Raw genomic sequence first — 15,706 nt, 5'->3', positions numbered from 1 at the left:
ATCTGTACACAAACTGAAATTAGGCTTATTAGAGCTTCAATGTGCCAGGCACTGTTATTTAAGGTAAGAACCAGGAGAAGATGCATGTTCAGGGGAGAAGATGCATGTGCAGAAGAAAAATAGTCACTCAAAAGCTTGAGAGAAATGGGAGGTTGTTAAAACACCTCAAGCGGGCCTTTCTGCATTAAGGATTAATATAAAATAGTGGTACACCTAAAGGGGAAATGTACGAAGATTCCAGAATACAGACGATGCTCGGTACGATTGGATATGACCCGCATCAGCTGTATTTCGGCAAAAATATGAATTGTGAAAATGGCAAATTTACTAATCTTCTGTATTCATATGATTCATATTTTCCGATGTCATAAGCGTTCATATTTAGCGGATGTATTTAATGGCTACCAAATACGTATGATGCGGCAGCATCGCGCAGATCAGTCAGATCCATGCAATGCTGCAAAGTGTAAAAAATTGAAATAAATATATGAATAATAAAAAAAAATGGCATCCTTGGTGCTCACCAATACATACTTACCTATAGGTTCCACCATAGGCCATTTTTCTTCTCCATGTAGAATCCATATGGTTACCTGTGAAAGCAAATTATACTCAACAGGTCGTCCGACGTAGATTGCGTGCTCTTCGGTCATGTAGGCATTCAGGGGTTAAAATAACAAACCTACAGTCCAGTATCCATAACGAACTGGAGGAGCCCCAAGTGTGTTTACACTTTCGGCTCCTCCCCCGAACTGGAAGATTTGCTAGTGACGTAATTGACCGGGTCCACCCCCACCCTCCGTGAGAGCTCTGCAGATTGATTGGCTGTTTGTAGCTCCTAGAAGCCCATGTTCCCATCAGACAGGCCAATATTAAATATTTTCAAAATACAGGGGACCCCTATTCAATTTGTCCCCCAGATTTTGGGAACCAGGACCATCCCATAAGACTGGTACTGATTGTAGAAATAAAGGGCATTACAACTTTTTCCCACACTCCGTTTTATATATTTATTCTATTTTTTTTACACAGAGTAGCCTGCACATATATGACTGATCCGTGCAGGCTTCAGCCAAATATGCCTGGAAAATGAGGAGTATTTTTTAGGCTTATTTTCGGGACTATTATCAGCTGTATTTTAGATAAGGCCTGCATACCTCCCAACTTGTGTCCGGATGAAATAGGGACACTCGCGCGGCTTCGCCGCGCGAGCGTCCGAAAAGGGGGCGGGGCGTATGCAAATGAGGGTGCGGCTTATGCTAATTAGCCGCGGCCTCATTTTCATACGAGAATAGACGCTGTGCGCATGCGCACAGCGTCTATTCTACTAGATTGGGGGGTCTCCCAACTGCCACCCCCCGCAGCGGGACAATGCCTGCCGCGGGTGGGACGTCGGGACAGGACCCGAAAATCTGGACTGTCCCGACGGAATCGTGACAGTTGGGAGGTATGGGCCTGGTAGAAAATTTGGAATCACCGTTTGAATGAATGGTCTGTATCTCAGTGGTATAGCGTTCATGACCACCGCGAATCCCTGCATTAGGCAGCAGGGGGTACGGTTCTGATTATGGTCAATGAGGGGGATTTATTAATACTGAGAACACCCTCCCACCCCCTACAAGTACAACCCCCCTATACTGTACTCAGTACTTTAGTCATTCACACAGTTGCTAGTGGAACGTGATATTATGTATGCAAGACCATATATATCACACTGTACAGGTCAAAAATAAGGAAAATATAGGGGATGTTCGAAAACTTTTTGTTCACAGAGATATATATATATATATATATATAGATATATATATATATATATATCTATATATATATATATATATATATATATATATATATATATATATATATATATATATATATATATATATATCTATCTATCTCTATATATATATATAGATATATATCCAAAAATTGTATTCATCATTTATCTCTCTCTGTATAAAATATCTTGATGTATCTATATCTCTGTATCTCTATGTACTCTATACATCGATATATTCCCTTAAGAAAGTGAAAAGGAAAGATTGAAATCTCAATATCCTCATAGCATTCTTCTGTGTGTCTAGATGATTGTTTCAGGAGCAAACTGAATTTAAATGAATCTTAGAACTCCTCTGATATTGACTGTTGCTTCAGACTGACTGATAAGACTTGGAAAATTGCAGCTAGAGCAGATAACCTGACAGTGAGTGATATGTGAGGACCCATCTGTATGCTGTTCCTGCTTCCCCTACTCCCACATGCTTTATTTAAAGCAGCGAGATTGCCAGCATTCAGCACTGAGGATGCAGTTACTGCTGTGACTTTTCTGCTAAATCATTAGAACTCATACAAACTTTGCAACTATTTTTAAAACTGTTTTTTTTATAGTTATTTCCACATACATTAAAATGATAAATATCATAGACTTGGTATGGATGCAGAAAAGATGAAGATTGGATTAAAAAAAAAATTACATCTGCAGTCCCTACATTTACATTTGACACTAGATGGAGCTTACTTCTGCTCCTGAATAAGGCTTGAGGTACTTTTCTTCTTTTTTTTTTAAGTGGCATGGGTGCAAGCCTTTCCCAGAGCCATCTTTTGCTGTAAGTAGTTATAAGTTTTGACAGATAATTTAAAAATCAAAAACAAGCACATGCATTATGGTAAGCGGGAGGCATACTAATTCCACAAATCAGGCAGTTTAAGGTGATAATATATGACCCAATAATGGGCAGGTGTTAGCGGATACAGACAAGGGCTAGTAAAGCATTGGACTGTAAAGCCATACATGGAACATAAACAATGGACAAGTTAATAAAGACAATGACAATGTGTTCTATCAGTAACTACAAAATGTCCATTTTGTAAGTATAGCTTATAGCAAATCTTTCCACACTGTAAACATTATGAATCGCTGTGGCTACCTATAAAAACACTACACACCGAAATGCATTCCAGCCTGAAATAAAAAGTATTGGAAAGGAGATAAGGTACCACCATGGAATTCAGTAGTATGGTAATAAACAGAGAAGACAGGCATACATTACTCACTGAGTTACTTCGCCACGGTGTCTGAGTATACTTGTCATACTGCCTTGGCTTCTCTGTCCTGGGCTCTGTGCTTTCCTCCTGGCATTTACACCTTGTTTTCTAAAATAAAGAAACAAATAAACTAATCAGATATGCTAAAAAACACATGTGTGAGTACAATCAATTATTGGGAAAACAGAAATCCCTGGAGGATTATGTTTTGTATTTCCAGAAGGGAAAGGTGAAATATTATTAAGTACATACTAGTAGGGAGCTGTGTGGGGTAAAGAGGAAGAGGAGGACAGGACATTGGGGGTTATTCTGGTTCACTCGCAAAGGCACAATCACTCTCTAATGGACAAAACCATGCGCACTGCAGGTGGGGCTGATGTAACATGTGCAGAGAGAATTATATTTGGGTGGGGTTTGTGCTTCAACTGATATTGCAATGTAAAAATAAAGCAGCCAGTATTTACCCTGCACAGAAACAATAAAACACCCAAACCTAACTCTCTCTGCACATGTTACGTCAGCCGCACCTGCAGTGCACATGGTTTTGTCCATTAGAGAGTGATTGTGCGAATGAACCAGAATAACCCCCATTGTGCTAATGTTGTATCTTCATTGCCCCTTTGCCTGCTGTGCTATACCTTGATATACCATATTAGGAGGTGGGTGCATTAAAACGACATGGAAAAAGGTCAACATTTTTTTATACTTTAGCCTTACAGTGGGCTTAGAGGGAGAATAAAATATCAAGAAAATTATAGGGTGCCGAACGCAGCGAGGCACCATTCCCGAAGCATGGCAAGCGCATATTGCCAAGCGAGGGAACACGGTACACTTATACTGTGTCCATGATGACATAGACACCTAAAAAATGTGGACAAACTATTGTCGGCCTTTTCCAAGTGTCGACCCTTTGACTATTGACCAATAGTGGTCAACCTAGACACTGTCGGCTGAATGACCCATACCCTATGACATACATGCCCCTCTACTATTTTAAGAAACTGCCACCATTATCCAGTTGTGGACCATTTTTATTTAACCTGTTGATAGATGCGAGTGCGTTATTGTAAACTGGATTCCAAGTATCTCTGCCTTTGGCAGTCAGTTCTAATCTGTTTGCAGTGGACATAATGGATTGATTGTCAATATCCAAGCGCTTGATCTATACAGAAGCTATTCAGGGAGATGAGCATATATTGTATGTACATCCTGTATGCTCATGATAAAAAAAGAGCACATAAAAAAGTAAAAATAGTCACATTTAAATAGGATGATTATGATGAATATCATGAGAAAATGTCTTGTACTACTTATTTTCTGTAACTGTACACCGTGTTCTACAAAAATGGAAAAAAGCCCTGTCAAAATTAGCAAGCACCTTTAATAATGTCTATTAATGTGAAAGTGCAGTCATTTTTATGTAGCAATGATCACATTCAAGAAATGGAAACTAATTTTGAGATAATATCTAGATGCGGTAATGTATGAGTAGAAAAACACATCAAGAGTGTCATTAATGTGCAAAAGTAAGATAACAACTTAACTAGCCCGAAGGCAAAAGGAAATTGCAGCAGAATCATAAAATAGAGATACGGTCACTCTACATCCTGAAGTACTGTACAGTGTTTAATGAAAGCGTTACTGTATACAACATGGCTCACTATGTCATACAGACCTTTTGGGGGAACTGTACCAAGAAGTTAAGCTGGGCTCACAGAGTGATTCACGGCACTGCCAGTTTCCTTATCTATCTAGCACTAAAACACTATTCAATAATGTACACTACATCCTTCAGTGACATCACTGGAAACTCTGACGAAAATGCAGTCACTAACTATGTAGACAGATTGGATTGCATATTCAGACGACATATTGTTAATGATATAGTGGGTACACACTAAGCATTCAGCACAATAATATTGTTATGCATATCGCTTTAAAAAAAGCAGATAGTGTGTACCCAGGTTTACTACCGTGTTACTTACAGATTTATTTATTTATGTAGCGCACACATATTCCTGTGGCACTGTACAGAGAATATTTGAACATTCAAACCAGTCCTGGACCCAGTGGCGCTTACAATCTATATTCCCTATCGCATGAACACGCACACACAGACATTCTAGGGTAAATTTTGTTGTGTACCATTAAACCTACCTGTATATTTTTGGATTGTGGGAGGAAACCGGAGTAACCGATGGAAACCCACGGAAGCACAGGAGAATATAAAAACTCCGCACAGATAGGGCCATGGTGGGAATCGAACCCATGACCTCAGTGTTGTGAGGCAGTAATGCTAACCATTACACGTCCATGCTGCCCAATGTGTCCTTCAATAGCATTGCTGCAGTCACAGCAATCAGCATCTCTCAGGAGGCAATTTAGCCATAAATGTATGTTACCTTCAATGAGATGTGACAGTGGAGCGCCAAAAAACTGTGCAAATTTAATAAGCAACACTTTTATAATTGCGTGCAGCAACTAAGTCTGTACACAAAATCCAGTGTAGCGTCTTTTTCCCCACGCCAAGTGTTACAGATCAATTTAATCAGCACAGTCCCCTGGTCTATACCAGTTGCATCTTGTTGTGATTATAAGATTTTAGGATATAAATCCTAAAAAAAAAATAAAAGAGCTTGCTGATTAACCATAATGGTCACGGAATACTGTTGACATCCACAAGTGTTAAAAGTGAGGCAGATGGAATCAAGAAGTCAACAGAAGAATTGTGAAAAAAAATGGTGGGAGGATAAGTCAGCAAAACAGTTTTATTTTCCACGACAAGCAATCTGGAACTGCCGAGCTTTATAGATGAGACCCATCCAAAATAAAAAAAATAAAGAGCTCTGACAATGCAACCCATAAAATAAACTGCCGTACTTTGTGGCAGATCTGGTTGGAAAATTAGATACAGAAATGCTGTTGATAAATTTAAATATCACTGTATAAAACATTTGAGGCACTGGAGTGAGTCTTTAAAAATGTGCTATATTTCATCCTGTGCTAGATTCATTTAGAAAGAAAAGGTTACATTTAAAAAATAAAAGTAGAACACCAACTTATCAACAAGCCAGCAGCGTTCATCATGTGCTAATATTGCCACAGTAATTGTATCTGTCACAGAATTATTATTTATACTGAGTTTGCTGGCAAAATAAGGGACTCAGCCAAGATCATATTAGTAGAACAAGTAATAAAGTTTTCAAGGTTTTATTCTGTCCATTAACAAGGATAGTAAAACAGTGTGGAAAAAAAGAGGCGGAAGCGAAAACGATAAGAGAATGGCTAAAATGGATCAGGCATACTCACAAGTTGCTCTTCTAACTGCTTAATGGTCTCATCTTTCTTCTTGGACTCTTCTTTGAGCTGCTGGATCTCACTCAACAGGTCTTCAGTCTTATTGGTAAAAAAATTAACTTTAAAATGTAAATTTAAATTGTGTGCAATTGTTCTAGCATGAAAATAAAACCAAAACTGCCCATCAAAAAAGAATACACAGCCAAAACAACAAAATAAAGTGTGTTTTCTTTTGCACTATATTTCAACAATTTATTGTTATTTCATAGCAACTATTAAATAGTTAAAATAAAAGGGAGGAAAACCCTTCTGAAAATAAATGATTATTAATTATTATAGATTCAATTATTGTTATGACAAGACCTATTTGAAATAGGTCTGAGAATGCTTGCATTCTACTTCAGTGTCATTCTGTAGGGTTCTGGTATATCGGATCCACAGCATCTATATCAACAACCATGTGGTCAACCACTCTTGGTCGAACCAGTCTACTTGGACGCCTAAAGATAGTCAACTCTAGATCGACAGTAACAAAAGTTAGACGCCAGTGTTAGATTGACGGGGACGTGATGCACAGTTACTAGGACAAGACTAGTTTTTCACCTTTTTTTTTTGGGTGCCTAAGTCGACAAATAAGTGTAGAGTGTCTCCTTGCATGGCAAAAAACATGTTTGTGTCGAACTTGTGACTGTCGATCACATTTTTGTTAATCTAATTCTTGGGTCTAACTTTCGTTACCGTCGATCTAGGCGCTGTCGACTACCTTTAGGCATCTATCTAGATGTGTTTGACTAAAAATGGTTGACCACGGAATTGTCGATCGGATACAATTCTACAGTACCCAGTTAAACAAGTCTATTGAACTTCATCATAGACCCAAGAAATAAAAATAAAAAAAAGATTCATTGGTGTCAATTCGGTAAGGTGTGATCTGCAGTCACACCAGCCTTTCTGGATGATATTGCACCTTTTATGGGATCATTTCTGCACAAATTCATACATAATTGCCCAGATCTGATTGTGGCAATGAGCAAGTGGAAGAGATTCCAACAAAAAGTCAAATTTAGGCAACAGATAATAATGTGCACGTTATCAACAACATGGAACTGGCATGAAGTAATGTGACAGGCGACATTGTTTCGTGTGACAAGGAAAAAACATTTCCCATTTTTTATTCACCTCTGTTGCATTATTAAACAATGTAAAAGGCAACTTCCTTTCCTTTTTTTTTTCCTTTCACCAAAAAAACACCTATTTAACACCTTACAGAGAAAGGTTATGGTATATCGAATCGACCATATTTAGGGCGACAATACCATGATCGACCACTAGTGGTCAAAGGAGTCTAGATGTCTAAACTTGGCCGACCACGTGTAGTTAGACAGTGACGGGAGATCGACTACTCAATGGTCAACAGCAACGTGTTTGACCATAGCAAAGTCAATACAAGTTTTCATGTTTTTTTTGTGCCAAATGTCACAGGGGTCCTTGTGGGCAATGTATATGTGCACAGGCTGCGCTCGCCATGCTTCGGGCACACTATTATAATCTTACTCTAGATGTCCACTTCGGTAGTAAAGTAGGAACCAAGTGGACCTGCAACCAAAACAATATGAAAAACTGGTGTTAACCTCGCTACTGTGGAACACAGTCTCATCGACCATTGACATCCGTCGATCTCCTGTCACTGTCTAACTAGAAGCTTTCGACCACTAATGGTCGACCTAAACATTATCAATCCCCATCCGGATATCATAGATCAAAGGACATGTTCCATTAAGCTGAAAAATATACATTGTACTCTGCAGGGGTGTACCCTCCGATAACCTGTAGTCAGCAATAGTTAGAATGACATTTAGGATATATCTTTCCTTCTTTGATGCGCTCTCCTCTGGGCTTGGTAGGCTATACATTGTTGAAAAGCAGGCACTATATAGTGGAGGCATATCCACTTTCATGTAGTTCAGAGTGAAATGTGCTATCGGGTCCCCCTTGGACCACACATTTGTACTATGCGGGGGGGGGGCTACTCCAGGGAAAGTGAGATACTTGCAAACTTTCCTTGGAGCGCCACCTGAATTTCGGGGATCTCCCGGGAGGCAAGTATGATTTAGGACTGTTCTATTACAGATGACAATTAGAATTTCAAATAAGGATCTCTTGGGAATCTGCTTGGCTGCTCAATCCTGCATACTTCTCTCTAACCGCGAATACATACATAAATTCCTAGATAATAATAAAAACATATAAGAAAAAGGATCGCTTGAAGAGAAAAAATTCTAACAAAAGAAAAACAGAAAGTGGTTATTGAAAACATATTTTCCACAGCAGAAATTGCCAATAAAGCCATCGTTTGAAAACTGTAATGCCCCAAGGTATAGAACTATACATTTTCTTGGTTTTAATCTATGATTATTTTTCAACCAGCCAGTAAGTAGTAGTCAGGAACAGATTCATCTAGGGTGTGATGTCTGTTATTTTCACTTGAATCTAGAAGTTGTGATAACTCCAACTAAATGGCTATTTATCAAAGAAAATGGAATAAGGGCATGTGCTAGGCATTTAGCGCAACATGCTATTTCTCTTTAAATGGATTTAGTATTTTATGGCAAGACAACTCTAATTATGCTGCACATAGCCTGTCCTTTCCCCAACATTAATCTTTAGTAGAAAAGAATAAACTAGAAACTGAGCGCAACAATCTCCTTATATCAAGCGTGCCTTTAACGAAATACATCCACCGTGTTTTACAAAATGTAATATGTTTATATCCCTTGCGAATGGAATTGGAGACACATTGAAGACAGAGACACAAATCCAATTAATCTTGAAAGACACCAGGTTAGCTTGAGCTACTACATTATGTTCTTGTACGTAAAGTATTTTCTACCAAAGCAACCATCTGCTAACCCTTAGCTTCCAAATAATTTACAGGAGGGCATTTGTCTCTACACGGATAACAGATATCTGTGCATAAACAAACAAAGAAACATAATAAACATTGGAAATACATATAAAAACACTAGTTCGTTATCTTGCGTAAAACAGTATATGCTAGCTGCAAACATTTAGTACAAACACACAATACATATCACCACCCATGGGTCAACAGCACTGCACACATATGTGTTTGTATGTTTTTTGCAGTTTTCTTTAGGGTGCTCTTATTTCCTCCCAAAACAGTAAGGTTTCTGACAAACCTGACAATATTATATGTGTGTGTAGACTGTAAAGTTAGGTAAAGACAAATGTAAATGGTTACATATTCTATATACAGCAAGCAAAATATCAGTCATCCTCAAATTTAACATATCTATTGGAGGAACCAATAAGATACTTTGAAAGTCCTTTTAAGTGGTCCTTGATCATAAAGCCCCATACAAATTACCAGATTCCTGCTGACCCCGATATACACACTTGCCGATGACTGTCGAGGGGACCAACATCAGGGGGAGTGACGGCACAGCATGGAAGTCGTCAATGAGGACCTCCCTCGTCTGAATATATTCAGACAAAGGAAGGGGTCAATAACGACATTGAGTGTACACACTAGGCAATACTGTGCACAATATCGCTCAGAAGCCCTTTCTAGTGTGTATGGGGCTTTAGGCTCCACCAAAATTAACCATGGGCCAGGTATTAATGTGAATGTGCAGATTTTTTTATTGTGAGGTTCATTTATCCTCATTTAAAATACAAATGAGAGAGAAAAATCTGTGTATATTCAGGGATATTTCAATCCTGGATGAATTTTTTGCCAGGCAAAAAAAAAACAAAAAAACAGCAAAGATTCGCCTATCAGTATTCAATTACTGAGTATATTTTCTCCAATGCCATTTCACTTTTTTATTAGGTGAATCAGCATCGGTGAAAACGGCTGCAAAAACATCTGTGAATTCACCAAAACCATGTGAATTTGTGGTAAATTTGCTGATCTATGCCAGGACTTAAGTGTTCTTGAACGTGCAGGAAATATTATATAACATGAATATGTGATGTAGAAATTTTAACACCTACCTTCCAAAGTGTATGGGTGTCCTGTGGTTCTGGTGTAGCAGGTACAGACAGCTGTATATCTTGCAGGGGAGAATCAGAGTCATCTTCCTATGGAAAATAAAACACAATAACATGCTTAACTGATAAAAAGATCATACTGTACATAAAAGGTTTCCTGTGTACTTAAAATATATCTATCATTCGTTCAATAAACCGTGGGTAAATGAAGAGACAGATCCTGTATATACCCACTAAGGGGGAAATTTACTAAGATGGGAGTTGTATATCAGATGGGATGTTGCTATGGGCAACCAATCAGATACTACATTTTATCTTCTAGAAGTTGTTAAAAAAAATTAGATTCTGATGGTTGCCCATAACAATATCCCATGTGAAATAGAACTCCCATTTTAGTAAATTTCCCTCAAAGGACCTTATCTAGTCATCTGACATACTATGTTCTATCATTTCAACGTTATCTTGGATCAAAGATAGCAGACTCCAGTCCTTGAGATCTACTAGCAGTTTGTTTTCCAGACCACCTTGCTTGTGCACAGGCGTATTCATTACTCACTGACATATTTGTTTTCAGGTCTCCCACCTGTGGATCTTTTCAAAATACATTAACCATTGGTAGCGCTCGAGAATTGGCTGGAAATATACCCCTGACTAGGATATACATTAGAGGATGTGCTCCATAAACAATATTGTTTCCCTTGAACTCAGCAGAGCTCCAGGACAAATAAGCTCTTTTATGAAAACTGGTATAATTCACAAAAAAGATTTCTTCAGTGGCCACATCCAGGAGTATAGCTTTCATTGATGATCTAGTCAGGATTGAGCTGCATGTATGGACAACAGCACACCTGCGGGAGCACACACCATACATACGAATGTAAATACTTTTAATGATGGTCGTTAGTGTCATTTACTGTATATGCACCTTTATATCATCAGTATTTAAGTTAATGTCTGTATTGTGCATTCAGCTGTAGCTGTAATTGAGAGACTGAAAAATCTAAGCCAAAATGGCAGAGAAAAGTTAAGTGCGTAAACACTGGCCAATATACAGTATCTGGCATTCAATTGAACGGCCAAAATATCAATGGAACATTGAGCAGTGTGTATGGGATAGTTCTCAGATATATCCCGTTGGCTGTTCAATACAGCCCATGTATTGTAGCCCATATTGAAAGATATAATCGGTGCATCGTGCTGTGTACACGGATGATCTGCTGACCGCCTATACAGCCGCTGCAGGAGTTGCTGGCGATTGACAGCTCAATGGGTGGGCTGCATGCGACGAACCAATTGTGATGTCAGTTCCAATGGATCAGGTAGCGTGTATGGAGAACACAGTGCCCGATCTGTTGGTAGATATAATCGGCAGATCAATTGATCTGCAGATACTGTATACCTACTACTGTGTACTCAGCATTAGGCAAAGACTGATATTTCCACTGCTGAGTGACAGGACAATGGCCATTTTAGCCACGCACATGTAATTTACACTGTGGCCTCAATGTACATTGAGATAATGGGGGAAATTTACTAAGATGTGTATTCTACTTCACATGTGATGTTGCAACCAACCAGATCTTGTTTACTATCTTCTAGTGTGCTAAATAAATACGAAGTAGATTCTGATTGGTTGCCCGTAGCAACATCACATGTGAAGTAGAAAACACATCTTAGTAAATTTCCCCCTAAATGTATTCAATCTCTAACTGCATTTTCCTTAATTCTGCTAATGAGTATCCATCATCCAGCTAGCAGGTATACATGCCGTGATGTGACAAACATCTTATGCTGCCCAAAATTTTGCAGCAAGTGTGGCCAACAAAAGGGGCAGGACTTGACAACATAATTGGGCCTCATTAAGCCTGCTCACATCACTAATACCCCTTTTCCTCTAACCAAAATAACCCGGTAATTTCAGCGGGGATACACATTTCCCGGGTTTTCTGCTAGTGGAAATGCTCCCATGTCATATAATCTGGTTTGGATTCCCTGGCAATCCAACCCAGGTAATGATCAGTGTTGGACCTGGTTTGCACCTGGGCTTAGGGGTAGTGGAAACGCTCCCAACTTGGTATATTTGAAAAACAACACGGGGGGGCGATAGATACAAGAAACTCTGCAGACAAGAAGTATTCTGGATGTTTCAGATGAATACCATCCATCCAGATGGCCTCAATGAGGCGGTAGAATTGAATACGGTCATCTGAACCATCACCATAACTCCGAAGCATTCCCTCTTATGCACAATGCCCTCTCCCCATATGTCTTTACTCCCATATCACCCTTTTCAGCTTCTTATTATCAGGGCCGGAGCTACCACTAGGCAGCATTAGGCAGCTGCCTAGGGCGCTCGCCGCTGGAGGGCGCCACTTATTTATCATTTAACCACTTAAGTGGTATGCCCAGAGATTTTCCGGGCTCAGCTGTGCTGCCGCAGCGGGCTGTCCCGGAAAATCTCCGGGCATACCACTAACATACAATAGGTGCGCGCCAGTGGTGTCCAGGTGTGCACCACTGGCGCAGCACCTCTAGTTCCCACCACCCCCCCCACCACAAACCTTGTCCCCGTCCCCCCCGTCCTCGCCATCACCTTTGGTCTGGCGATCCCCTGCCGCCCGCCCCGCTAGCCGCCCGTCACTCATTTTACAATGACGTCGGCTGCAGGCTGGGGGATGGTCGGCGTGGCTCGGGGGGACTCGGGAGCGCTCAGGCACCCGAGTCCTTCCGAGCTGCCGCGATCATCCCCCAGCCTACAGCCGACGTCACTGCTGAAAGTGACAGGCGCCGGCAAAGGCAAGGGGGACAGCGCAGCAGCGGCATGGAAGCTCCGGCGTACTAACGCCGGAGCAGAGGTGAGGGGGGAAGCCTACAAATTCCTGTGGTGGGTTTTGCTGGGGCAGGACAAACCTGCCATGGTAGGTTTGTCCTGCCCCAGCAAAACCCACCACTCAAGGGGTTAACTGCCTGGGGGAGTGGGTTAAAATCTATGTGTCTATATTGAGTCCCTGAATGGCTGTATGTATATATATATATATATGTATGTATGTATGTATGTATGTATGTATGTATGTATGTATGTATATATATATATGTATATATATATATATATATATATATATATATATATATATATATATATATATATATATATATATATATATATATAGTAGACTTGTTCAGCTCGGCACTCCTTGGTGTCAGCGGCATCTGCCTGGGTGCCCTCCGGCAAATGTTTGTAGATTGCAGTAAAGGATTCAATCGGCGGCACTCCCAGGATCTTTTTAAAGTGCTTTAATAGTGCTCCAACGTTTCGGGAATAACCCCGTTTTCAAGGAAAAAAAAAACTGTTGTTTTTTCCTTGAAAACGGGGTTATTCCCGAAACGTTGGAGCACTATTAAAGCACTTTAAAAAGATCCTGGGAGTGCCGCCGATTGAATCCTTTACTGCAATCTATATATCTATATATATATATATATATATGTGCGTGGGTGTGTGTGTGTGTGTATGTACATGCAATTTGTAATGCTTCATGTATGTTTGTTCCATTACCCCTTCACCCCTCCTTTGTCTATGGGTGCCCTCACGGAATAAATAAATAATTGGGGGGGGGGGGGGGGGGGGGCGGCTGGCAGAGGTTTTGCCTAGGGTGCCAAAGACCCTTGCACCAGCCCTGCTTATTATATCCACACCTTGTCTCTGCCTCAATGAGAACAATTAGAAGACAAGCACTCACATATATACATCCTGTATAGCAAGAATAAAAAGGAATTTACTATGAACCCTATGGGAAAAAGTTCTCATATTTCACATCTATATCTATTTACTTTGCATTTTTCTTTTCTCTACATATAATTCTATAATTTTATTTAATTTTATCAATTTAGTCTTCACCTACCTCTCTTTATACATATATATGTATATTTATATACGTTTCTAGTACAGTATTGCTTTGGATATATTGTCTTTATGATGCTGCCATACTCTTGGGATAATGGGAATCTTCCCTCTGCAGCCTTAGTACCGATCTGTATGCAGTGCAATATATGTATAAATATAATGAAATATACATTGTAAAATATACCTATTGCTTACTTCATGTTTGTTACTTGATATGTGAAATCAATATGTGTCTCTTGGAACGCACCAGTATCCACTAGAGAATGAGTAAAGCTTCCTGATCAGTGGAACGCAGGGAAGCGCATATTTCTCATTGGGTCACGTGACCAGGAAGTAATTACGAAGTTTTACTCTGTGCTAACACGCAGAGGGATAGCAACTGCGCTAATGCGGCATATAAGAAATACACACTAGCTACAAATGCCACAACATATAGCAACCAGTTGCTAGAGAGTGTTCAGCACTCCGTTTTTCTAAACATTAAATCGCGATTATGCGGGTCACCTGCGTTCCATCTAAACCGGAAGTGCGTCACCGGAAGTCCGGAAACGCAATTATACTATCTCATTTCAATACAATATGAAAAGTGTGTTTTTTATCATTTGGAAACCTCGTTTTTTAACTTTGACAGTATACAAATGTTTAGAGCTGTCTCCTATTCATGCTGCTATAATTTCCAATATGTTTTGTGAAAACAATAAATTAATTGAGTTAACACAGATGTGCACAATACCCCAATCACGGAGGGTATTTATACCCAGAGGCTGTACCTAGCAAACCACCTTGAAAAAGCTGCAGGGGCAGCGAAACGCGTCGGCCATTTGGTACACCCATCCAGCTGCTTGTTCACTTTTTCATCACCCTCAGTCTGTGCCCACCAGCAGAGCTTCTAAAACTCGATTCCCACTGGGACCACAAAAACCCCCTGGAGTGCAGGACCCTAGGAGGGGCAATACCATCTTTGTGGAGGAACGCCACCCCTGTAAATACTGCCGAACCAGGACCCCACATCCACAATAATCTTTGGGGCGACTCCAATATCAATTACCATCAATCTTTGGGGCGACTCCGATACCTAATTACCACGGAGACAATACAGTGGCACATCCATCCTATTCCACTGTTCACCCATCACCAAGGAACCATTTCCTTTTGGGCCCAAAAGAGGACAGGACACAGCTGATTTGAGGTGACCTTTTTGGGACTTTCATCCCCTATATACAAAATACAGCAGCACAAATTTTTTGTAGTTTTACATTGTATTTTTACATGTCACAAGTATTTATCAATACTTTTTATTGATATTCTTAAAGCCACAGGCTTAAGAAGTGTGCACAAATATTATCTTGTGAATATTGTTTACTGCAATAAATACCAATGTTTTATTCCATGCATGACTGAATAGTACTGTATAGCGCAACCACCCAATTTTTTCCTCTTTTTTGCTGT

General features: G+C 39.9%; 1 protein-coding gene across 7 annotated transcripts in view; it reads right to left on the bottom strand.

Moving 5' to 3' along the window:
* The window catches only part of CCSER2 (coiled-coil serine rich protein 2), a 133,870-nt gene that overhangs the window by 30,534 nt on the left and 87,630 nt on the right, over nucleotides 1-15,706 (bottom strand). For all 7 annotated transcript variants that reach the window (XM_083146336.1, XM_083146335.1, XM_083146330.1 and 4 more), the window contains exons 7-9: nucleotides 10,360-10,446; nucleotides 6,355-6,441; nucleotides 3,055-3,153 (exon numbers count right to left, since the gene is read on the bottom strand). In XM_083146336.1, coding sequence (XP_083002462.1) covers nucleotides 3,055-3,153; nucleotides 6,355-6,441; nucleotides 10,360-10,446 — 273 coding nt within the window. The remainder of the gene's footprint in view (nucleotides 1-3,054; nucleotides 3,154-6,354; nucleotides 6,442-10,359; nucleotides 10,447-15,706) is intronic.

The sequence above is a fragment of the Crinia signifera genome, chromosome 6, assembly GCF_055691185.1.
Source record: "Crinia signifera chromosome 6, ASM5569118v1, whole genome shotgun sequence".
In the NCBI taxonomy this organism is placed as follows: domain Eukaryota; kingdom Metazoa; phylum Chordata; class Amphibia; order Anura; family Myobatrachidae; genus Crinia; species Crinia signifera.
This window is presented reverse-complemented; position numbering and strand designations above follow the sequence as displayed.